At 44.6% G+C, this 23755-nt stretch overlaps 1 protein-coding gene across 5 annotated transcripts in view; it reads left to right on the top strand.

Annotated features, from left to right (window-relative positions):
• Dip2b (disco interacting protein 2 homolog B) overlaps positions 1-23755 on the top strand; it is a 186819-nt gene that overhangs the window by 109294 nt on the left and 53770 nt on the right. For 3 of the 5 annotated variants that reach the window (XM_041642505.1, XM_041642502.1, XM_041642500.1), the window contains 14 exons: positions 354-500; positions 1236-1358; positions 4150-4347; positions 5622-5713; positions 7768-7878; positions 9154-9277; positions 10137-10246; positions 12790-12892; positions 14431-14495; positions 17111-17204; positions 17582-17701; positions 19021-19135; positions 19855-19994; positions 21135-21271. In XM_041642505.1, the coding sequence (XP_041498439.1) occupies positions 354-500; positions 1236-1358; positions 4150-4347; positions 5622-5713; positions 7768-7878; positions 9154-9277; positions 10137-10246; positions 12790-12892; positions 14431-14495; positions 17111-17204; positions 17582-17701; positions 19021-19135; positions 19855-19994; positions 21135-21271 (1679 nt within the window). The remainder of the gene's footprint in view (positions 1-353; positions 501-1235; positions 1359-4149; positions 4348-5621; positions 5714-7767; positions 7879-9153; positions 9278-10136; positions 10247-12789; positions 12893-14430; positions 14496-17110; positions 17205-17581; positions 17702-19020; positions 19136-19854; positions 19995-21134; positions 21272-23755) is intronic. The other 2 variants (XM_041642503.1, XM_041642501.1) reach the window with 1 other exon arrangement.

Genomic DNA, 23755 nt, shown 5'->3' with positions numbered 1-23755 from the left:
CTAATGACCAAATCTACTCAGATCTTGAGAATTATGTTTTAGAAAGCTGATATGCTCTGGTTTACCTTCATTTTCCTCCAGTAAGTCCTAGTAGACTTTGATGGAAATGTTTGTTTTAGGCTGGTGAGATAGCTCAGCAGGCAGAAGCACTCAGGCAACTCAGGACTCGTTCATCCTTGGGACCTCCAACGGAAGGAGAGAACTAGCTCACAGTACATGATAGTAATAATAATAAGTAAATAAGAGAATAAATATTTTTTAAAGTTTGTTTTAAAAGAGCTAAAACAAAAGATTTATAGTGTTATTTTTACTGTTAATACCATATGATTCTAAATTTTGTCTTTTCCCTTCAGAGAATGTCTCAGCTCCTCCTGATGTCACTGCAACTACCTCTTCCTCTTCCTCACTTCGCCCAGCAAACATTGACCTGCCACCTTCTGGCATAGTTAAAGGCATGCACAAAGGATCCAACAGATCCAGCCTTATGGACACGGCTGATGGTATGAGTCCCTTGGTAGGGTTAGGGAGTATACGTTCAACTGGGAAAATGCAACTTGTGCCCAGCAGCTCTTCTCAGCTGCACCAGCTGCAGAGACACCTGCTGCCGCCTCACTCGTCATCACCATGCACAGTCCCTCTTGTCACTGTCCATGCTGGTGTTTGTAGAAAGCACCGTGAGTCGAGTGTGGAAGAAAAAAAAATGCTATACGAGGAACAGAAGCCTGGGGAGGCCTTTAGCTGCACACTCAGCATAGCGCTGGGTTTGTCTCCTGTTGTTAGAAAGTTTGTCAAGTGTATATTTGGTCCTTTTTGAATAGAATAAGATGGCAAAGACCAAGCAAGCATAGCTGGAAGTAAAATCTGGATCAAGCGGTGGTAGCGCACGCCTTTAATCCCAGCACTCATGAGGCAGAGGCGGGTGGATCTCTGTGAGTTTGAGGCCAGCCTGGTCAAGAGAGTGAGTTCTATGACAGCTAGGGCTACATAGAGAAACCTTGTCTTGAAGGAAAAAAAAAAGAAGATGATCTGGGAGGAAGGAGGAAAGGAAATAAGGGTAAGAAAGAGAAATCACAGTTTCAATAAATAAGGCATTTAAATCCTTAAAAGTCTCATTGGTAATAAAAAGCTTAATAGGTAAGTTTTTTAAAGAGAAGAATGAGGTAATTGAGGTAATAAAATGTATTATTGAGCTCAATGAATTTTAACTGAATTTACCATTGCTTTTCCCCTTACAGGTGTTCCTGTCAGTAGCAGAGTATCCACGAAAATCCAGCAGCTTCTCAGCACACTGAAACGACCCAAAAGACCCCCCTTAAAGGAATTTTTTGTGGACGACTCTGAAGAAATTGTGGAAGGTAGTAGTGAAAGTGCCAGAAGCACACACTCACGGCTGAACGTGGCATCGTTCTTACTGAAGGAGTTCATGCGGCTGCGGTGTTAGGTCTCGGAGAAGGGATGGGGACAAAGAGGACTGGGAGCTAAGAGCTATCCTCGTTAGTGTGGTCTTTGTACTCAGTCATTGAGTCAGAAGGCGCATGGTGTGTGTGCCTGTGAGAGAGAGCGAGCGAGCATGTGTGGAGACCAGAGCACCACTTCCGAAAGCTGCTTCTCTCCCATCATGCAGGTTCTGGGCCAGCAGGTTTGATGGCAAACACCTTTATTTGCTGAACCCTCTCACTCACCTAGAAATACATGATTTCTATAATTATTTGTAATTTGTATTTTTTGAGCGTGTCGATAACAAATCCAGCCTCAAAGGTTTGGTTTCTTTCTTGTAATACAGATGGGCCTTTTATTGACTCTGCCAGTCAGTGCACACACATTCACTTTCCAGAAGACAGAGTGGTAGATAGTAAAGACATTTAAAGACATGAAAATGCACTTCCTTCCTTCATGCTGATTGTGACGTAGACCAGTGAGTTCTAAAATGAGTCAGTGTAGAAACAGGTTAGCCAGGATGTTCATGTTAGAGAAGATGGGAGAGGTAAGAAGTTAGTCCTGTGTGTGTGGTTGTGCAATAATTAAAAACCATTCACTGGTGAAATCATGATATCCTGGATTTCATAAGAGAACTTGAGAAGGGAGAGGGTGTGAGTGTGGGTGAAGAGCAGCCATTCTGTGTGATTGAAGCTCATGGCAGACTCACAAAGAGTAGAGGGGACCAAGGAGACTGCACACAGGGAGAGAGACTGACAGACTCTCCTGCATAAAGAACTATCTGGAAGCCCTGTCAGTTTGTTTGCTTGTCCTGAGACTAGAAGTAATCTACAATCATATCAGAATAGTAATGGGATGTGGCATATTGGAGACTAGTTCTGATCTTTGCCGGCTTCTAACAGTGTTTTACTAATTATAAATAGATTTCTTTGACTAATGGTTGTTTTTGGAAAAGGAAAACACCTGTGTCTTTTGGAAGCATGAAGAAGTGTGCACGCAGCTCTAGTGGAAAACTCTACCTCCCAGATGCACAGTCTCTGTAGAGATGAAGTGGCTTATAACAGTTACTCCTTGGTATTCCTGTTAAATTTAGATTAAATCTAAGAATCTTAATGGTCTGAAAATATTATGCAAAATAAGGAGTGAAATGAGTATTTTATTAGGAGAAGAATGAATTCAGAGAAATGGATGCAAATAGGGAACATTACACTATGTAAATAAGCCAGACTCAGAAACGTGCAGACAGCATGTCTTTTCCCTGCAGAATCTAGATTTAAATGTGTGTGTGTGCAGGTCCTGAAAAGGGGGCACTGCGAAAGGGGAGAAGGGAGTCTTAGCAGAGGTGGGGCTAAGAGAGAAATGAAATTCACATGAAGTCTGCTTGGGAAGAGGGAGGCTAGCAGGAGCGGGTAGGAGAGGTGGGATGGGGATGAGCAAGAATGAAATGTAATGATACAGATGTATAAAATGCTGTTTGGAAGCCCCCTGCTTTATGTGCTAACTCTAAAAAAAGAATGAGTCAAACAAATCCATCATAATAGTGAATTACAAAGAACAGTTTTTTCTTATTATTACTTTTAGTTGTCTATACTGATTGATTTTGTATGGATGGGTGTTTTCCCTGCATGTGTGTATGTGTACTACCTTCATGCTTGCTGACCAAAGAGGCTAGAATAGGGTATCAGATCTCCTGGAGCTGGAAATACAGACAGCTATAAGTTGTCATGTGGGTGCTGGGAATTGAACCTGGGTCCTCTGGAAGGGAGACCAGTGCTCTTAACCACTGAGCCATCTCTTCAGCCCATATATAGCTGCAGTATGCACTAGAGCATGCACACAGCAAAACCAGGCTAACATGGGCAGTGGGTGACTGCACACTCGGAGTACAGGAGAGAGAACGTCACCAGCTGTTGAGTCACACTGGAGCTGAGGTATCACTGTCTGTGTGCCCCTGTGTACTCTGTAGCTGAAAGTGCAGTGTTTGTTTTCTCTAAGTGTTTTGTTGAGACAAGAGTCTTGGCAGTATTCCTTGGCAAACCTTAAATTTGATCTTGTTCTTGCTTTAGCCTCCTGAACTTTGAGACTATGGGGATGGGCTCCCATACCCAGCTTGTTCACATTTCCAGTTTACTATAGTCTGTGCACTTGGTTGGTACACAGTAATTACTTGAGTATTTAGCCTATATGTAAATTATCTTTTCTTCTATGAGAATATAGAGTTTAAGACTGAGCACAGTGGGAGATAGAGGTAGGTGGCTCTCTATGAGGTCAAGGTCAGCCTGGTCTATATATCAAGTTCAAAGCCAACCAAGCCTAGATAGGGAGACCCTGTCTTAAAAACAAAAGCAAACATCCAAAACCAACAATAAACAAAAGAAATGTAGGATTTAAATAATTATTTGAATAATACTTGTTCACTGTAGAAAAACCTACAGTGTATATTTTGAGTATAAACAGTCTCTCTGATTCCTGGTGTAGGTGTTCCTCTCTCTGCACTCAACTAACACCGTTAAGCAGCCCTTGCATTTGGGGCACTGTAAGCTGTGATGGGAGTAAGCCATCCCTTCCCTGGAAGCTGTGACTCCTTGGGAGGATGATGGAAGCCCTAAGGCCTCACTGTGAGAATGAGCCAGAGAGAGACAGAGGAAAATGTGTTCGAGTTGGAGTTAGAAACATGTGAACTTATTTCATCTTCTTGCCTGTTTGCTGCAGTACCTCGGCCAGATCCCAACCAACCAAAGCCTGAGGGCCGACAAATGATGCCAGTGAAGGGAGAGCCCCTTGGAGTCATCTGTAACTGGCCCCCTGCGCTGGAGTCTGCCCTGCAGCGCTGGGGCTCCACCCAAGCCAAGTGCCCCTGCCTGACTGGGCTGGACATGTCTGGGAAACCAGTATATACGCTCACATACGGTGGGTCCCCACTGCGCTAAGATTTCTCCAGGACTCTGGGCAGCGCTTCTTTGGGTAGTTCTCGGTTGCATGTGTCTCTGTCATTTCATTAGACCCTGTGTTCCAAGTGGAGGTATTGCCAAACATTTTCATTTGCTAAAGTGATGTGGGTAAGCAGCTAGGTTTAAGGACAGCAAAATAAGATTCGTTTTTGTTTTTACATTAGAAGATTTGTTTTTGTTTTGTTTTATGTTTCTGAGACAAAGTTCACGTAGCCCGGGATGGCCTTGGACTCTAGTTCTCTTAGTCTCCTGATTCTGAGTTGCAGGCATAAATCGTGGCACTGACTAGCCCCTCCCTCCAACGTCCATCTGACACTTATGAGTACATCCGTATGACTCCTAGAACCAGCTTCTCTTTTGATCTTAGTTCTATATAAGACAAAATTTCACTATGTAACCCAGTCTGGCCTTGAAGCAGAAGAAATCTTCCTGCCTCAGCCTCTGCAGGGTAGCATTATTGTTATGAACCCACGCTCAGCTTACTCCATTTATAGTATTTTTTTTAATCATTTGAGTTAAACCTTCCAGAAAACCCTAGGACATAGCCAACTGTCTTTTAGTCTTGTGTTGTAAAACAGACAAACAAGGGCAGTGGTGGTGGCGCACGCCTTTAATCCCAGCACTCGGGAGGTAGAGGCAAGCGGATCTCTGGGAGTTCGAGGCCAGCCTGGTCTACAAGAGCTAGTACCAGGACCGGCACCAAACCTACAGAGAAACCCTGTCTCGAAAAACCAAAAAAAAAAAAAAAAAAAAAGAAAAAGAAAAAAAGAAAAGAAAAAACAGACAAACGAAAAATGTTGTCCTCTCTTTAAAGGTATTAAGTATGCTCTTGTTACATTATTTAAAAAAAAATTGAAATGAGCCATATATCAGTGGCACTCACCTTAATCCCAGTACTTGGGAGGCAGAAGTGGACAGATGTCTGTGGGCTTGAAGCCAGCCTGGTCTATGTAGCAAGTCCCAGGATAGTAAGACCCTGTCTCAAAAAGAAAAAGAGAAAAAACAGATGACAGGAAAGAACTTGAACTCTTAAGTAAGGCAGGGTGCTTCATTTGTCCTGGGCAAGAGTGACTCTTTAGAGTGCCCGAGAGGCTGCTTGAGGGGAGACTTCTGTGTTGGGGAGGGTGGTACCAGCTCATCGCAGCCACTGGCGACTGTCAGCATGCTGAACCCAGTGCTCTCTGGCTGAAACAGGCCTATAATCTCTTCTGTCTGATTGTTTTCTTTTCTCAGGGAAGTTGTGGAGCAGAAGTTTAAAGTTGGCTTACACGCTGCTTAATAAACTGGGGACCAAAAATGAGCCTGTGTTAAAGCCTGGAGACAGGGTAACTTATTTTGTTTGTTAGAAAGGTGGTATTTGTTTCTGATACATACCCCGGGCTTTGTTGTACAATGATAAGACTTACATTATTCCTTTTTAAAATGCTTACTTGTTTTATGTGTATGGGTGTGTGGCCTGTATGTGTGTCTATGTATACCACGTGTCTGGTGCCTAAGGACATCAGATTCCTAGAACTGGAGCTGTGAAGTGGTTGTGAGCTCCCACTGTGCTGGAAAGGCCCCTGGTCCCTGTAAGACCGGCCAGTGCATTTCCATCAATCTGAGACTGTCGGCCTTGCTCAGCAAGCACTTCTTCTCACTGAGCCATCTCACTGACCCCAGCTTTCTTTTTAGTAGACTAATAAGCAGACTTTCTTAATGTAACCTTTTTAAGAAAATATTTTTTACATTTATGTGTGTGTGTCTGTGTGTGAACATGAGTGTTCTTGTGGAGGTCAGAGGACAGTTTATGGGAGCTGACTCTCTCCACCACGTAAGTCCTTGGAGGATTAAACTCAGGTCATCAGACTTGGTAGCAAGCACTCTCAGGCTATCTCATGGATCCTCAGTAACTATTTAAAAATGCTTTTACAGGAGGCTGGAGAGATAGCTCAGAGGTTAAGAGCATTGCCTGCTCTTCCAAAGGTCCTGAGTTCAATTCCCAGCAACCACATGGTGGCTCACAATCATCTGGAATGGGGCCTGGTGCCCTCTTCTGGCCTGCAGACATACACACAGACAGAATATTGTATACATAATAAATAAATAAAATATATATAAAAAAATAAATAAAAATGCTTTTACAATGTCCCAGAAATCCTTAAAGTATGGCTTTACATGTACAGACTGATACTGAGGACTTTCCGTGAGTCACTGAACCTAAGCAGGCGATGCTGTGCCTACCCAAGTGTCAAGAAGGCCATTTCGTTCTGTGGAATTATTTTTAGACCTCTAGGACAGTTTAAAGGTTTAGATTGAACTCAGCTTTGGAGTGAGTTTAAGCAGTTTGATTGCAAATTGAGAAGAAACAGGAACACAGTGATTAAGGGGCTGGGGGAGTGGCTCACGGGATGAAGGGCTTGCTGTAGAAGCCTCGCGTCTGTGTCCCATCTCTGGAACTCACAGACCTGACAGTTGTCCCCTAAGCACACACACTATGGCACACACCCGGCACCCACACGCATATTTTATCCAAACAGTAATAATAAATAAAAGAAACTTAAAAGAATCTAGTGATATGGTCAGATTTCAAACGTGAATCTGCGAATATTCCAGCCAGAGAACAAGAGCGACAGTGTAGTAAGATGAGTGGTTTTGCATCCTTGAGTAAAGTTACTCCTGTGACTTAGCAGAAGCAATCACAGGCTTGCACACTTAGGGCTTTCAGTGTTCTCCTGGCTTACCTCTTGCCAATGAGCCAACTGTACTTGCACTTGTTCATATGTTACCAGATGCCTTCATGCTGGACCACTTGCGTGTTGAGTGACTAGGGACTGGTGTGGTGAAAGGTTAAGAACAGGCCTGTGTGGTCCCAGTGTGGTGACTGAGCTGGTTAACACTTGTAGGCGCCTCCTGAGACATACACAGCTCTAAATTACATTGTTCTGTCGTGAGATGTCCACCACATTTATGCTATTAACCCTGCACTAAGGTAAATTGCGTTAAGCTTCCTAAGTAATTAACATATTAGACAAGCTGTCTGCTACTGAATCATAAATAAGATTAAACATTTTACAATAATGATAATGAATTGCATTTTTATGTCTCAAAATGTGTAAGTTTTAGGTTTTAGCTTTGCTTTTTGGTGTTCCTAGGAATGTAAATGGGGTCTTATATGAGGCAAATACTCTCTGAGGAACCTCTACCCCAGAATCTATGGTATAACCATGGGGATGATGGTGCCCCTACCAGATGTTTTTGTCCTTCAAAGTCACTTAATTTCCTTCAGAATGAGTAACTGTTAAATTGTTTGACTTATTGTGTCCATGGAAAATGTTCTATGTGTATAGAGTTAATCAGTCTGCGCTCCACTGTTGTTTAATGTCTTTGGGAATTTTAGGTTGCCTTGGTTTACCCCAACAATGATCCAGTCATGTTTATGGTGGCTTTTTATGGATGTCTTCTGGCAGAAGTGATTCCAGTACCTATAGAAGTACCACTGACCAGAAAGGTAACATCTTTGTGCTAAATGTCTTTCGCTGTGATACAGGAGGCACTGGACTGACTCAGTGACACTAGAAGCAATGTAATCGCTAGGCATAGTGGCCTCTGCCGTTAATCCCAGCACTTGAGAAGCAGAGGCAGGTGAATTTCTTGTGAGTTTGAGGCCAGCCTGGTCTATATAGTGAGTTCTAGGACAACTATACAGAGAGATACTGTCAAGAAAGAAAGAAGGAAGGAAGGAAAGAAAGAAAGTCATGGGAGGCATATATTTGAGTGTGCAGTGGTTGCCATTCATAGAGTACCATTCCTTCAGACTTACTTCATCAAGTGGAGGAGGCCAGGGAGGTGATGATGCAGTGGAGGAGGCGAGGGAGGTCATGATTCAGTGGAGGAGGCCAGGGAGGTCATGATGCAGTAGAGGAGGCGAGGGAGGTGATGATGATGCAGTGGAGGAGGCCAGGGAGGTGATGATGCGGTGGAGGAGGTGACTGCTCCACAATGGAGATTGTGTTCAGACCATGTCAGCCCTGATAGTAAAGATGACAGGGCAGATTTCCATTCTAGTTTGAATGGTTTCTCCCTGAGCTTTTCACACTGGCCATTTCATGCTGTTTATTTCTGAGAATTGATGTTAGAGACTAATATAGTAGAGAATGTTGATTCATAATAAAGAGCTTTTTAAGTAATAATAAACAGATTGGTGACATTGCTAAAGTTTTAGTTGATGGGTAGATCATAAGGCTCCCCTTAAGCTGACAGTCCTTGTGCGTTTCCCTAGTGATACTTCGAAGACGGCAGGTAAATACTTTAGACTTTGCCTTTGGTTGCTTTTGCTGCTATTTAAGGTTAAAATCTATTTCCTCTAAAGTAGAAGAATAAAGGAAGATAAGATTTGGTGTAATTGAATGGAAATATGGGCTTTGATATCCGTGTTATTTATGTTGTTCTGGCCTGGGTAGCTGCTACTCTTGATTTGGGGATAGGGCTGGGAGAAGAAAACTGTTAGAATTTGTTCCACTGGCCTCAAGAGTCACAGAAGGTTACACTGGCTTAGGGTGCATACTTTGTAATGTCAGGTTGAAACAGTGTTTGGTTGTACTTAGGGAACAACCACAGAAATTGCTTGAGCCATGTTGTCTCGAGCTGCGACATTTGAAAGCTGTCTGGGCTCCATGGCACAGTGGGTAGTGATGGGTGTCTCTGGGTGCCATTGCCAAGCGTGGTGTACTCATGCTCACTCATGCTCACACCCTCACTGTGTTCATTATTTTTTTCTCCACAGGATGCTGGAGGTCAGCAGATTGGCTTCTTGCTAGGGAGCTGTGGGATTGCCTTAGCTCTCACCAGTGAAATTTGTCTGAAGGGCCTGCCAAAAACCCAGAATGGAGAAATTGTACAGTTTAAAGGTGAGTAATATTCATGCCCAAATTACCCATTGAAAGTCAGGTCTGGGGCCTGGAGAGATGGCTCAGAGGTTAAGAGCATTGCCTACTCTTCCAAAGGTCCGGAGTTCAATTCCCAGCAACCACATGGTGGCTCACAACCATCTGTAATGGGGTCTGGTGCCCTCTTCTGGCCTGCAGGCATACAGACAAACAGAATATTGTATACATAGTAAATAAATATTAAAAAAAAAAAAAAAGAAAGTCAGGTCTGAGTCTTTTAGATTTTTGTTTGTTTTTTGCTTTTTTCAAGACAGATTTTCTCTGTGTAGCTCAAGCTGTCCTTGAACCCACAGAGATACAAGCTGCCTCTGCTGCCTGAGTCCTGGCTAGTTAGAATTTTAGTAGAGTAACAACTAAGGACTTCATGTGTATGTTTTTGTTTGTTTGTTTTTTATTCTTAGTCACAAGATCGGTATAGTAATTATCCCTATTTTTCAGGTAGGAAATTGAGAAACAGAATCCTTAAATTCCAGCTAATAAAGGCAGAGTGGTGATTTGAACCCAATCTGTCAGGTTCTGTAGTCACACTCTTAACCTGTGTACGTTAAGGCTGGGTGATGGTAGGACACACGGCTCTGCAGGCTCCCCTGACGGATGAGTCTCCCGTTGTGGAGGAGTCCAGCCCGCATTTCTCATATGGACAAATGCTCTTTTGAAAGAAGTTATAATTAACGACTTTTCACTAAACCTAGTAAAAATTAAGTATTTTATTGATGATGAAATGATCTTAATATCCTCATTTGACATTTAAGATGACTAGTTCAGTGTGAAGTCCTTCACTGGTGGCTTAAGCAGTTCAATTTTCACTCTGGGTTGACAGGTTGGCCTCGGCTCAAGTGGGTTGTAACAGATTCCAAGTACCTTTCAAAGCCTCCCAAAGACTGGCAGCCCCACATCTCACCCGCTGGTACAGAACCAGCATACATCGAGGTAAGTCTGGAGACAGTGTGTGTTTCTTGGCTTTTTTTTTTTTACGCTTTAGATGCATGTTAGTGACTGCTAAGAGGTAATTTTTTTGTAATAACAAGGATAGGTAAAACTTGAAGTAGCTTTGGCCACGAAAGAAGAGGGTGGGCATACTGCTGACGCAAAGACAGAGAGTGGGGCCTGTTTGAAGCCGTCCCCTCCTGGGAACTGCTGCTGGGGCTGGCCCTTATCATGCAGCCCTCCTCAGCACCCTGGCCTCAGGGGAAATGTCCTTGCTCTGTACTGCGAGGCCCTGCTCCTAGAACCCCTTTGTTTGAGAGCCTCACATTACCCACAGGTTCTCTACTGAGGGGAGAACTTTTAAAGGGTTGTTAGTAGGTGAGAAATAAGATTGTCCTTATTGTGTAAAAAGATTTGTTTAGGCCAGCTGGGTGCTCAGCAGGCCCGCACTCACCACTTAAGCATGACAGGTTTGACCACAAAACCTCACGTAAAGGTGGAAGGAGAGAATCAGCTCCACCGCCTCCACACATGTGCTATGGCATGTGCACCATACATGCAAATAATAATGAAGTTTTTGAAAAGATTTATCTAGATTGGCTGGGCTAGAAAGGAAACACTGGGTTTTAGGGTTGGGTTTGTTGGTTTTTTTTGTTTGTTTGGTTGGTTGGTTGGTTGGTTGGTTTTGTTTTTTTCCCCTAAATTTTATATGTATGAGTGTTTTGCCTGTGTGTCCATAAGTGGACCATGTACATGCAGTTCCCATAGAGGCCAGAAGATGGCATTAGCTTTCCTAGAACTGAAGTTCTAGACAGTTGTGAGCTGCTATGTGGGTACTGGGAACTGAACTGAGTCCTCTGAAAGAGCAGCCAGTGCTCTTAGCTTCTGATCTATCTCTCCAGCCCTAGCCTGCATTTTTTTTTTTTTTTTTGGTTTTTCGAGACAGGGTTTCTCTGTAGCTTTGGAGCCTGTCCTAGAACTAGCTCTGTAGACCAGGCTGGTCTCGAACTCACAGAGATCCGCCTGCCTCTGCCTCCCGAGTGCTGGGATTAAAGGTGTGTGCCACCATCGCCCGGCCCCTAGCCTGCATTTAAAAAAAGCTTTTGAGCTGGAGAGGTGGCACTGGCTGCTCTTCCAGAGGAAGAGTTCAATTCCCAGCATTCACATGGCAGTTTACAGTTGGAACACCAGCTCTAGGGGATCTGGCACCCTCACACAGACATACATTCAGGCAAAACACCAGTGCAAAGAAAATAAAAATAAGTATTTTTTTTTTTAAGTTACTGAAGTGAGCCAAAGCTCGTATAGATGGCTAAGAGAAGTGGATAGGGTTGAGAGACAGTAGGGAGTAGAGCCAGCCAGAGTGACTGGTCCTGAAGGGATAAAAGGCATCTGAATGGATGGCAGAATCCTTCAGTTAAATAGAAAATATAGAAAGAGTCAGGCAGTATGTGGTACCCACCTTTAATCTCAGCACTCAGGAGGAAGAGGAAAGTAGATCTCTGTGAGTTCAAGGCTAGCCTGGTCACATAGTGAGTTCCAGGACAACCTGATCTACCTAGTGAGTTCCAGAACAGCCGGGACTTCGTAGTGAGACCATGCCTCAGAAAAACAAGAAAACATGGAGAGAGTTCTCATGGGTGGAGGTGGGGATGGGACGGAAACTTGGTAGCGTGCTTTCCCGTGACAAGCGGGATCCTGTGAGTCTAGGCCTCTGAAGGAGAGGCTAGTGGACACAGAGCCAGCAGTCAAGCAAAGATACCACACCCTGATGGCATAGGGTAGGAAGGAGGGGGATTCTCAGGTGTGCCAGCATTTAAGGCATAGTCAGAGATAGAGCAATGAGAGGGAGAAACCAGGAGACACAAAAGCTAAACAAGGAACTCAGATGGGCAGAGATCTGTTGGGTAAATTGTGGAAAATATCTTTGATCTGACACAGAGGAAGGCTGCACCCTGCATGAAACACTGACGATGAATGCGAAGACGCCGCCTGCAGGAGTGGATGGCCGCTACCGGCTGAGGCCCTGCTACCAGCTGAGGCCCTGCTACCAGCTGAGGCCTGCTACCAGCTGAGGCCCTGCTACCAGCTGAGGCCCTGCTACCAGCTGAGGCCCTGCTACCAGCTGAGGCCCTGCTACCAGCTGAGGCCCTGCTGCTTCTTGCCTTTAGTGTTTCTGTGGTATTAGGGAATCAAACCAGTGTCTCACACAGCTCGGCAAGCATTCTACCATTGAGCAGCTACTGAGGAATGGCTATATTTGGCATTTTGCTTCTGTTCATACAGCTCAAATCTCTTGGCATTAGTCTTTTTGGTGACCACATCACGTCAACGAGCGACTAAACTTTGAGGTCATTTTTACATGCTCCAGTTGGGCTTCATTGTCATCCGGGCTGGGCTCTGTTTGACTAGAGTTCGGGATCCAACTGCAAATAATAAATAAAAAATGGTTTATCTGGGTTTAGGTTTGGGCTCTGAATTTTGTCATTTATAATAACCCATCTTATTGTGCTTCTTACAGTTTTGTTTTTGTTTTATTTTTCTAGTATAAAACAAGCAAAGAAGGGAGTGTAATGGGAGTCACAGTGTCCCGACTTGCAATGCTGTCCCACTGCCAAGCTCTGTCACAGGCCTGCAATTATTCTGAAGGTCAGACCTCATCCCGTGACTGCTCTCATTGTTAACTTCAGATACTTGTGGCTATGAGCGCCCACTTGGTGATTGGACTCCATTTAATGACCAAATTCAGAGGGAAACGTTCCAGGGCACATTCTTGGCTTGCTTTTGCCTTCTTTTTCTTTAAAAAAAAAAAAAAAATCCTGTAATTTAAATAAACTTCTAAACAAACCAGGTATGTAAAATCTGATTTCTAGAGTACAGAGATAGAAAACTGTATTTTTAGGCTGAGGTGGGGGGGTGGGTCTCAGGTGTCTCCATCTTCCCATGGAAAACTTCCAACTAAGTAGGAGCTATGCTGCTCCAAAGGTTCAGATTAAAACAGAAAGCACTATGAGGCAGGTACTGTGGCCCACAGCTGTAGTGCTGGCGTACTAACACAGTGAGGAGCAGGGTCAGTTTGAGGCCAGCCTGTAATACATAGCTACAATATGAGATGAGAACCTCTCTCAAAAAAATAAACAGAAACAAAAATGCACGGACACAAATTTAAATCTTTTGCTTATAGAAATATATATAGCATAATTACAGTTCAGACTGGCCTCTACCTCAAGCCCCTTTGTGCCAAAATCCCAGGTATGGCCTCCAGACCTGACTAAAGTTTTACTTCCCAGTGTTCCATTTTCTTTGCTTTCAGAGCAACATGTTTGTCTGATTTTAAATACAGGCATAGGCATGTGTGAGAACAATCATAGGATTTAATACGTGCACAGGCATGTGTGAGAACAATCATAGGATTTAATACGTGCACAGGCATGTGTGAGAACAATCATATGCTACACCTGGGTCCTGTTAAGTTCCAGGGCTTCATTCAAAGATTCTGACCTAGGGAGCTGAAACTCAAGCTCTTGAATATTAGAAACATAGAGAAATCTGTCATTGAGTGAAAACAATTAGATGCAGGCTTACGTATGCCTGTTTTATCTTGTTGATAATCTGTCTATGGATATACCTAGAAATGGGCATCTGTATACACAGGGTTTTATGTAGAATAATATTTCATGCTTTTCAAAGAAATATAATTTTTACATATATTTGTGAAAATTCCAGAGTTTCTTTTTTTTTTAAAAAAGACTTATTTATTAATTATATATACAGGATTCTTCCTACATGTTACCAGAAGAGGTAACCAGATCTCATTACTGATGGTTGTGAGCCACCATGTGGTTGCTGGGAATTGAACTCAGAACCTCTGGAAGAGCAGGCAGTGCTCTTAACCTCTGAGCCATCTCTCCAGCCCCAGAGTTTCTAAAACAAATAGATGTTCCTAATTTTACTAAGAAAAAACTTTTGAATAATACCTCTAAATACTACCCAGTTTCTACCTTAGTGTCCCTGCAGTGACCATATCCCTGTCACTCTCCTCCAGCCAATTTGTAGGGGTCTCAGTGACCAGAGACTCTGATCCCCTAGTGCTTTTCCAGAAGCACAAAATGCTTGGTAGGGGCATGCATGCGACTGTCACTTTCTGCTTACCATGACCTCTTCCTGTTTCCCTCCATCTTTTCTAGGAGAAGCCGTAGTAAATGTTTTAGACTTTAAGAAGGACGCTGGACTGTGGCATGGCATGTTTGCGGTAAGCTGTCAGAGTTGGTGCCTTTGTATAAGATATGTCTGAGGCTGGGGCTTTGTAACAAGTGTATCTTTTGGGACTTGAAACTGGAGCTCTCAAAATAACATTTTTTAGAGGACACACAAACTTGAGGACCTGAGTTTAGATCCTCAGGATCCATAGAAAGCCAGGTGCAGTAGTGCACATCTGTAATTCCAGTGTGAGATTGGAGGCAGAGACAAGAGAATCCCCTAAAGTGTGCCCAGCTACCTTGGTGTAGCAGCAATGAACTGTGAGCCATCTCTGCCTTGGGCTGCATAGATGGCTCAGTGTTAAAACTCTTACTGCTTTTGCAGAAGATCCAAGTTCAGTTTCTAGTGCCTATGTCAGGTACATTACAGCTACCTGTAATTTCAGAGAAGGAGGGGAGGACGGTAAATTAATTTAAGTAAAAGAGGCCCTGTCTTAAAGCAGGATGCAAGGACCAACACCCAAGGTTGTCATCTGACCTTTACACTCACACCATGGCACCATGGTCCACAGTCATACATGAACATTCAGGGACACACATCATGTATACATACAGTAAGAAAAAGACAAAACTACATGCTTGGAGCACAGAATAGAGTAACAAGGAAAAGAGGACTTCCTGTAGTAGGATGGGGAGCACAAGGAAGAGGACTTCCTGTAATAGGATGGGGAACACAAGCAAGAGGGGGCTTCCTGTAATAGGATGGGGAGTACAAGGAAGAGGACTTCCTGTAGTAGGATGGGGAGCACAAGGAAGAGGACTTCCTGTAATAGGATGGGGAGCACAAGCAAGAGGGGGCTTCCTGTAATAGGATGGGGAGTACAAGGAAAAGGACTTCCTGTAGTAGGATGGGGAGCACAAGGAAGAGGACTTCCTGTAGTAGGATGGGGAGCTTGCCGTGGGTGCCAGAGAAGGGTGACTTCTCACTCATCCAGTCACCTGGGAATTTCTATGAGAGATGACAGCCAAGTTGGACTTTAGAAATAACTAAGTTTATCTAGGTAGAGATTTTTGGTGGGCAGAGTTGGAAAGGGTTTGTTTCTTTGGGAAAACTATGTATAACCTGAAGTTAAATGGAAAGAAAACATATGGGATCATGAAGTTGGAAAGGCCTTTAGAGAGCTAAGCATCCAGTCCAGGATCTAGAGAGATGGCTCAGCTCTTCTAGGAGCACTTGCTGTCTTCAGGGAACCCGAATTCTATTCCCAGCACCCATAGCAGGCAGCTCATGAACACCTAGGGATCACACACACACACACACACACACATACACACATGCACACACACATGCACACTCTCCCCTCTGTCTCTCTCTGTCTTTCTCAGCAAATAAATTAATAAAGGAGAGGGCATCTAGTCCCAGCTCACCAGGGAAACCCTTCCACCCAGGACCACTCCACCCCCATTTTGGAAGAGCTGTATCTCTTGCAAATCTATTTCCTTTTTTTAAAACCAGAAGTTAATGAATGAACGCTGTGTGAGGAGGGTCTTCCAGCATGGACAGAACATTTTTCCTGAAGCTCACTTAGCACCAGCACTAGAACTTGATGGCGCGGGGATGGTACCTTGTATATAAGGCCGTGTAAATGGTGAGGAGTGTAGCCAATCTCAGGTTTAATTGGGGATTGTGGCTGATAATTAAAATTCTAGTACTTAGGAGTCTGAGGCAGAAGAATCACCATGAGTTCAAGGCTAGCTTGACACACACATGCTAGCTTGAATATCAAATTCCAAACGAGGTAGGATGATCTCTCTCTCTCTCTCTCTCTCTCTCTCTCTCTCTCTCTCTCACACACACACACACACACACACACACACACACACCAACAGAATCACCACAGGCTTGATTACTTTGCCTCACTAAGTCTCTGGGGATTGCACATCCTTGATAGGGATGGCAGAAGGGACAACAAGCTACCTGACCCTCGGTTCTCTCAGCTGTATTATCTTTACAAACACTTAACCTAGGGAACGGGAAAATGAGTCTCTTCCTTTGTAGTGCTGTCCCATTTCCATTCCTTTCCCCTCAGCCTGTAGTGTGTGGCAAGCAGGAGCACCATGGAGCACTGGGTAGGCTGGGAACAGTTTAGTAGTACCTACTGACTCTGTAAAAGCAGCAACTCAATGACTCAGCAGGGCTTCTCTTCTCTATCTACCCTAAAGAAACAGCCGTGTGCGTGCCAGGGGATGTGAGGGTGGATGCATTGCATCCACACTTGCTATGACAAAGGGGACTAGAGCCCTCTGATTCTAAGGTGCCTAGATTTATCTATGAAACAGTCAAAGTGAAAAGCAGCAAGTGGGAGGTACATGTATACTGTGATGGCTTTCATTTAAAGACTCTGTGTTTCTAAAGTCACATATATATGTATGTGCGTGGACAAAGGGCCGGAGGGATAGATATTCATTGCTGTGACGCCTGGGAGAGAGGAGCAAACCAGGGTTTGAGCAGCTCTCAGAGGTGCTGCAGTGCTCCTGCTAGAACTCCAGTATTTTTCGAAAGGGTGGGCTTGAGTAACGCCTGTCACATCGTTAGAAGAGTGTCAGCACCACTCTAAGGTGCTGAGTGCATGCTGTATTGACTGCTTTATGTTTCTTTGCTTTTCAGAATGTCATGAATAAGATGCATACAATTAGCGTACCCTACTCTGTTATGAAGACCTGTCCTCTCTCGTGGGTCCAGAGAGTCCATGCCCACAAAGGTAATCACACACATCGACATGCTAGTTATGAGCCTGGTGCGGTGTGCCCTGGAGAGAACAGTCTGGCTGTGGTGGCTTCCCACAGTCTGGAGTTATAATGTGGGTATGCTGTCTGTGTTAGCTCACTTTGCTCTTCCTTACAAACTGGACTCTGGAATTTGAGCTGTTGTTAGCTCTACTGAATGCTGTGTTGTCAGAATTCCTGTGACTATGACCTGTGAACTGAATAGGGTCACACAGGCTTTCTTAAACTCTTAAAATTGTTCTTCAAGTGAGAACTTTTACAAACTAAGTAAAAATATTGTTATTGTAATACATTGAATCTGGACCCAAATTTAGCATGTGTGTGTCATGACTCTTTCCCTTTGCATTTGTAGCCAAAGTAGCTCTTGTGAAGTGTCGAGACTTACACTGGGCCATGATGGCACACCGGGACCAAAGGGACGTAAGCCTGAATTCTCTGAGGATGCTGATTGTCACTGACGGCGCCAATCCCTGTGAGTGCGGGGTAGCGATCCCAGAACATCTGACAGCTCCCGACATCTATACTGAGGGTCACTTATGAGCCGTGCTTGTCCGTTTCAAGGGTCTGACTCGGTGTTGTGGTGTTTGTATCTGCGCATCTGTCACCATGACTCAAGTTTTAAAACACCTGTTAGCCTAAGAGAAACCACACGCTGACTCTGTCACTCTTGATCCTCTCCAGTGTCCCTCACTTCAGACTCTCATGAATTTCCTTCCTCTAGAACAAAACAAAACAAAAAACAACAACAAAGAAACTGATTTAAAAAATTTGTGTGTGTGTGTGTGTCTGTATGAGTATATGTGTGCAGGTTCCCCAAGTGCCCAGAAGAGGGTGTCCGGCCCTCTGGAACTATGAACTGCCTGGCATTGGGGCTGGCAGCAGAACTTGGGTCCTGTGGAGGAGCAGCAGGCTCTCCTCAGCTGCTCTCACTCTGCAGTGTCCCCACCCCGATTCTGTCTGTAGATTGGCCTGCTCTGCACACTTGGTGTGAAGCTGCCGTGTGTTTAGTAATAGGCTTCTCTCAGCTGGCATGTTTTGCACTTCTCTGTAGCCTTTTCGTTGGCATGTTGTAGTCCATCATAGATACATCACATTTGTTCATCCGTTCACCTCTTGATGGACTTAAAGGCTCCAGGAAACCATGCCTTGCTCATTTAAATCCTCCATGTGAGACTCTTGAATGAAAGGAGAGGTTTGGATGTAACTTAATATGTATCTTATGAACTTGGTGTGAATTCTTCCAAGCAGCAAATAGAGGGAATTTGTGAAGAAACTTCTAGAGATCTTACTGTGCTGTCTGCTTTTCTGGGTGAGCACAACAGTGCTGGTCCTCCTCTCTGGGGACTCAGTGAAGCATTGGCAGCTGTGCTCTGTTTCTTATGTGAACTTCCTCATCATCCTGCCTTAATACACACATGGAGAACTTAGGAAGGGTCAGAGACCATCACTGAGAGCAGGTGGGACTGCCATGGCCGCGCTGCCATGGCTACGGTAGATACTTCAGGGGCTGCTCGAGTCCCACCTGGCTACATATTACCTGCATTGTTGTCTCTGAGCTTGCTCTGTCTCCTTGGCAGGTGTAACCTTTCCAGATTGTAACTCTAAGTACTGTCAGGATCTTTCATGGGTCGGATGAGCACGTGTGCAGCCCTCACAAGCACAGTAAGCTGCACGGAATGACTGATGTAGAGTGGAAGTTCTGACAGACAACTATGTCACACACACCCGTTAGTTCCCACAGTGAGGAAATGCTCGTTTCAGCTTTCAAGTTGATCTGTTCCCACTCCTTAGGGTCTGTGTCGTCCTGTGATGCTTTCCTGAGTCTATTCCAAAGCCACGGACTGAAGCCTGAAGCCATCTGTCCATGTGCCACGTCTGCTGAGGCCATGACTGTAGCCATCCGCAGGTACCGCTTAGGATGCCAGATTCTCTTGATGGCTGTCACAGCCTGGATGAGATATGTGGGTTTTTTTCCCAGTGATGATAATAGAATTTTAAGTGATTATCTGCTTCATAAACCTAAAAGTTAGGGCTGGATATGGCTTAGCAGTCAAGAGTACTGGCTGCTCTTCTAGAAGACCCAGCACCCACATGGCAGCTCACAACTGTCTGTAACTCCAATTCCAGGGCTTCGGACAGACTCACACAGACTTATACAGGCAAAACACCAATGCACATAAAATAAAAAATAAATTATTTTTAAAAATGCTAAAAGTAAAATTTACTTAGTAAAGTCATTTCAGGCATCTCATTATTTTTCTTCTTGTCAGAGTATACCTTGAAACTGAAATTGAACTTTAATTATTCTTATTTTGTGAGTTATTTTTCTATGTTGCTTACACCTCAGAATCCTTTGCATCTTAAATTAGAAGTAGGCTGTTCTTTTTGTTTTCTGTTTTTCTTTTATTATATACATATGTTTATATATATATATATATATAATTTATTTTTATTTTATGTGCATTGATGTTTTGCCTGCATATATGTCTGTGTGAGGGTATCAGATACCCTGGAATTGAAGTTACAGACAAGTGTGAGCTTGTAGGTGCTGGGAATTGAACCCAGGTCCTCTGTATTTGTATAGATCTGGTTTGATGGTTTGTTTTTTGTTTTTTCACATTTTAGGCCTGGGGTTCCAGGGGCTCCCTTACCAGGAAGAGCCATTCTCTCAATGAATGGATTGAGCTATGGGGTAATACGGGTCAATACTGAAGATAAAAATTCAGCCCTGACAGTCCAGGATGTGGGACACGTGATGCCTGGAGGTGAGTTGTGAGGCTGTCATTGGGATTTCATGAGACATAGGCAGGCATGCCCAGAGCCCCGGCTTCCATCCCTAGTACCTCGTAAAGAGGGGAATGCTAGAGGAGGTGTAACATGAAGGGCCTGCTTTTTGGGGTTTATGTCTTGCCCAGTTCCCACAGCCAGTAAGTCCCAAAGAAAACACACAGAGGTTCTGCATTAGTTATAACTGATTGGCCCATTAGCTCAGGCTTCTTATTAGCTCTTGTAGCTTATATTAACCCATTATTCTTATCTATGTTAGCCACATGGCTCAGTACCTTTTTCAGCGGGGCAGATCATATCCTGCTTCTTCGGTGCTCTGGGCAGGACTGGGGAGGAAAGGGCTTCCTCCTTCTCAGCATTCTACTGTTCTTATTGCCCAACCTTGACTTCCTGTCTGGGTATCCCACCTATACTTCCTGCCTGGCCAATCAGCATTTATTTAAAACATGATTGACAGAATACAGACAATTCTCCAGCACCAGGAGGAACAGAAGACTGGTAAACCAGAGGGTTAAACTCGGACATCCAGTTTCACTGCTTAGTCACATCATTCTGTGAGCCACTCCAGTGACGAGTGGGTGTCGTCATGCTGGCCCTGTGCTTGCTGTATGAGGTCAGAATCTCAAAGGCACGTGTAATTACACTCTTTACGTGGGTGCCAGCCATTGTTTTCACTGGAGTTACCAACCCAGGAAGGCAGAGAGTGCTGCTCTCGTGGGTGCTGTCCTGACCCTGCAGAAGGCCAACACCCGCTTCATCGGGAGACTGATACAGTCCTTCCTCGGTGCACCCATGTCTAAGAGCTGTAGGTGCCAAGTAAACTTCGCAGGTTCACAGCTCTCTGTGGCACTTCTGTTGGCTGTTCTTTTGTTAGTTTTTGTTTTTGGTTTTTCAAGACAGGGTTTCTCTGTAGCTTTGGAGCCTGTCCTGGAACTCTCTCTGTAGAACACGCTGGCTCATGTTCACAGAAATCCACCTGCCTCTGCTTCCCGAGTGCTGGGGTTACAGCTGTTGGCTGTTCTTAATGCTACTTCAATAAGTGTGCAGCTCTCTGGGTTTGTAAGCGAGGTTGTTGCTTTGCAGTTTTCTAGACTGTCTTGTTGTTTTCTGTGCATTAGGCATGATGTGCATTGTGAAACCAGACGGACCTCCTCAGCTCTGCAAGACAGATGAAATCGGAGAGATCTGTGTTAGCTCCAGAACTGGAGGGATGACATACTTTGGACTTGCTGGTGTGACCAAAAATACATTTGAGGTACATGATGTTATTTCTCAGGGACATGTTGGGTGAAGTCATATGTTATATGGAGACCTATTGGCTTCACATCACAGCACAGCGTAGTGGTTGAGCTCAGGGCTTCAGGAGCCCGGTGCCTAGCATCAGATTCTACTCCTACACTCACTGGCTGCTGTGGGAGCCGCTTTGCCTTACTGAATGCCCAGTTCCTTTATCTTAAGATGTGAGTGGTAGGCAGACATGGTGGCCAGTGCTTGCAGTCACAGCACTTGGGAGCCTGGGGGCGGTGGACTACACTTGGGCTGCAAAACGGGACCTTGTCTCCAGAAACGCAAAAGCAGAACAAAAAGTGAATGGTAACAGTGCCTATCTTACCTCGTGGGCTGTTTTGAACACTATGTCAATTAATGTTTCCTCATGGACTCGGTCAGCCTCTGGCATAGGACGTGGTGTGGAATCTGTTGAATATTAAAGGAATGAGGCCTCACGAAGGTTTACTCCAGCAGATTTGCCACTGGTAGAGCTTTCTGGGTTGAAGATTTTGACTTTGAGAGCCCTGTGCTTGCTGCATTAGATCGCCGATAAAGGCGTGGGACTGGGAGATGTGCAGTGCTTGCTGTGTGAGCATGAAAGCCCGAGTTGAAATTCCCCAGAGCTAGGTGTGCATCACAGCTGCCCTGGGCCCAGGCAAACCACTCAGCCGCACTAACGGACTTGGCAGGCTCTGCATTCAGCAGACAGTGCACCTCAGTGAAGAAGACCCCAGCATCAGATTTGAGCTTCGCACATGTGCATTCTCGTGCACACACACACATGTACACGTATAAAAAGACTCAACCTGTTGTAGGGGTCAGATTGCTCCTCATGCAAGTACTCACTGACTCCTCTCTCTCTACCTGTTCTGTTCTGGGTGCTGGGGACACCTGAATCAGGGCACGTGGAGCTTCTGGTAAAGCTGTCGTTCTAGAGGAGGCCACATTTTCTAAGAAGACAATGTATGGCCTTCCTGTAGGCATTCTCCTTGCAAAGCTGAATTGTAATGAGAAGTTGCCCTGCTGAGCCTGCACATTGGAATAGGTGGTTAACTGTCTGGGTTACCTTTTAGGGGCCAGAGAAATTTTGTTGATGGATTGTGACTCCCTTACACTACTTGATGGGACTAGCAAGAATGCTGCTGACTTTCAGCGCTGTGAATTGGTTTTTCTGCAACAGCTTCACTCAGGTTTCTCAAGAAGATAGGACAGTGTAGAGTAAGTCTACAAACATCGGAAGCTACATTTCAAGCACTGTTTGGAAATGCGATTGTACAGTAGCTGTCAATGGTGACAGCATGGCTTCTGTGTGACAGTGCATCTATGTTATCTGTCATGTGCTCCCGGAAGGGGACTAAGAACAGGGATGAAGCAGCATGGTATGAACCTGTCCTGTCATCAGCACCATCGCTTCAGTGCCCTCAGTGCTGTTCCCCTTCACTGCGGGAGTGGAACATACAGGTGCCCAGGGTGTGCTCAACACCAGGCTCTCGGTTGCCACGCGGCTATGTTTCAGTCTGTGCACATTTTGTTGTCCTACGTCTGTCCCTCTGCCCATGGACAGTCAGCACAAGTCCTTGTGCACGCTAAGCATACACTCCACTACCGAGCCGCCTTCCCGGTCCTTATTTTTCCTTCTTTAAAATTTGTTTTTAGACAGTATCTCCCCTGTAGCCCAGATTAGCCCCAAATTCTTTGTAATTCTTCTGCCGCAGCCTTCTGAGTTGCTGGGATTATAGGGGTGAACCACCATACCCAGTTTCTGTTTCTAAAGAGATTTTTAAACATTTGTTTGTTTATTGTGTGTCTGTCTGTGTGGGTGCATGAGCACATGCGTGTGGAGGTCAGAGAACAGCTTGCAGGAGTTTATTCTTTTCTACCATGTTGTTTCTGGTGATTAAACTCAGGTCATTAGACGTGGTAGCAAGTGCTACAACCCCTGAATCCCTTGATGGGCCCCAACTTGTTTTTAAGTACTTGAAATATATATATCCAGTGCTTGTCATTGAGTCTTTCTTACTGAAAATAAGGTTCTCACTGTTGGAGACTGTCTCACTGAGTAGTCTGACTAGCCTCAGGTTTATCATCCTCATTCCTCAGTCTCTTGAGAAGCTGGCGTTATAGGCACACACGACTGCACCTAGCTTCAAGCGGAATTGTATTATCACGTGTGTATATGATAGGAAGGAAGAGAAATGAGTGTGAGAGAGAGGAAAGGTGGGGAAGGGGAGGGGATAAGAGATTGTTACAGCTGCAAGTATGTAGAGGTCAGAGGACAACTTGGGAATCAGTTCTCCCCTTCCACTTTGTTTTTAATTAAAAAAATTATTTATATGTATAGGCAGTTTGCCTGCATGTATGTCCATGTACCAAGTACATGCCTGGTACCCTTGGAGGCCAGACGAGAGAGTTGGAACCCCAGGATTGGAGTTAGAGATTATTGTGAGCCACCTTGTAGGTGCTGAGAATC

Source organism: Microtus oregoni, unplaced genomic scaffold (assembly GCF_018167655.1).
Source record: "Microtus oregoni isolate MIOR12 unplaced genomic scaffold, Mior012 000077F_ref0000221, whole genome shotgun sequence".
Taxonomy (NCBI): Eukaryota; Metazoa; Chordata; class Mammalia; order Rodentia; family Cricetidae; genus Microtus; species Microtus oregoni.
Note: the sequence above shows the minus strand (reverse complement) of the source record. Positions and strands in the feature narration are given on the sequence as shown.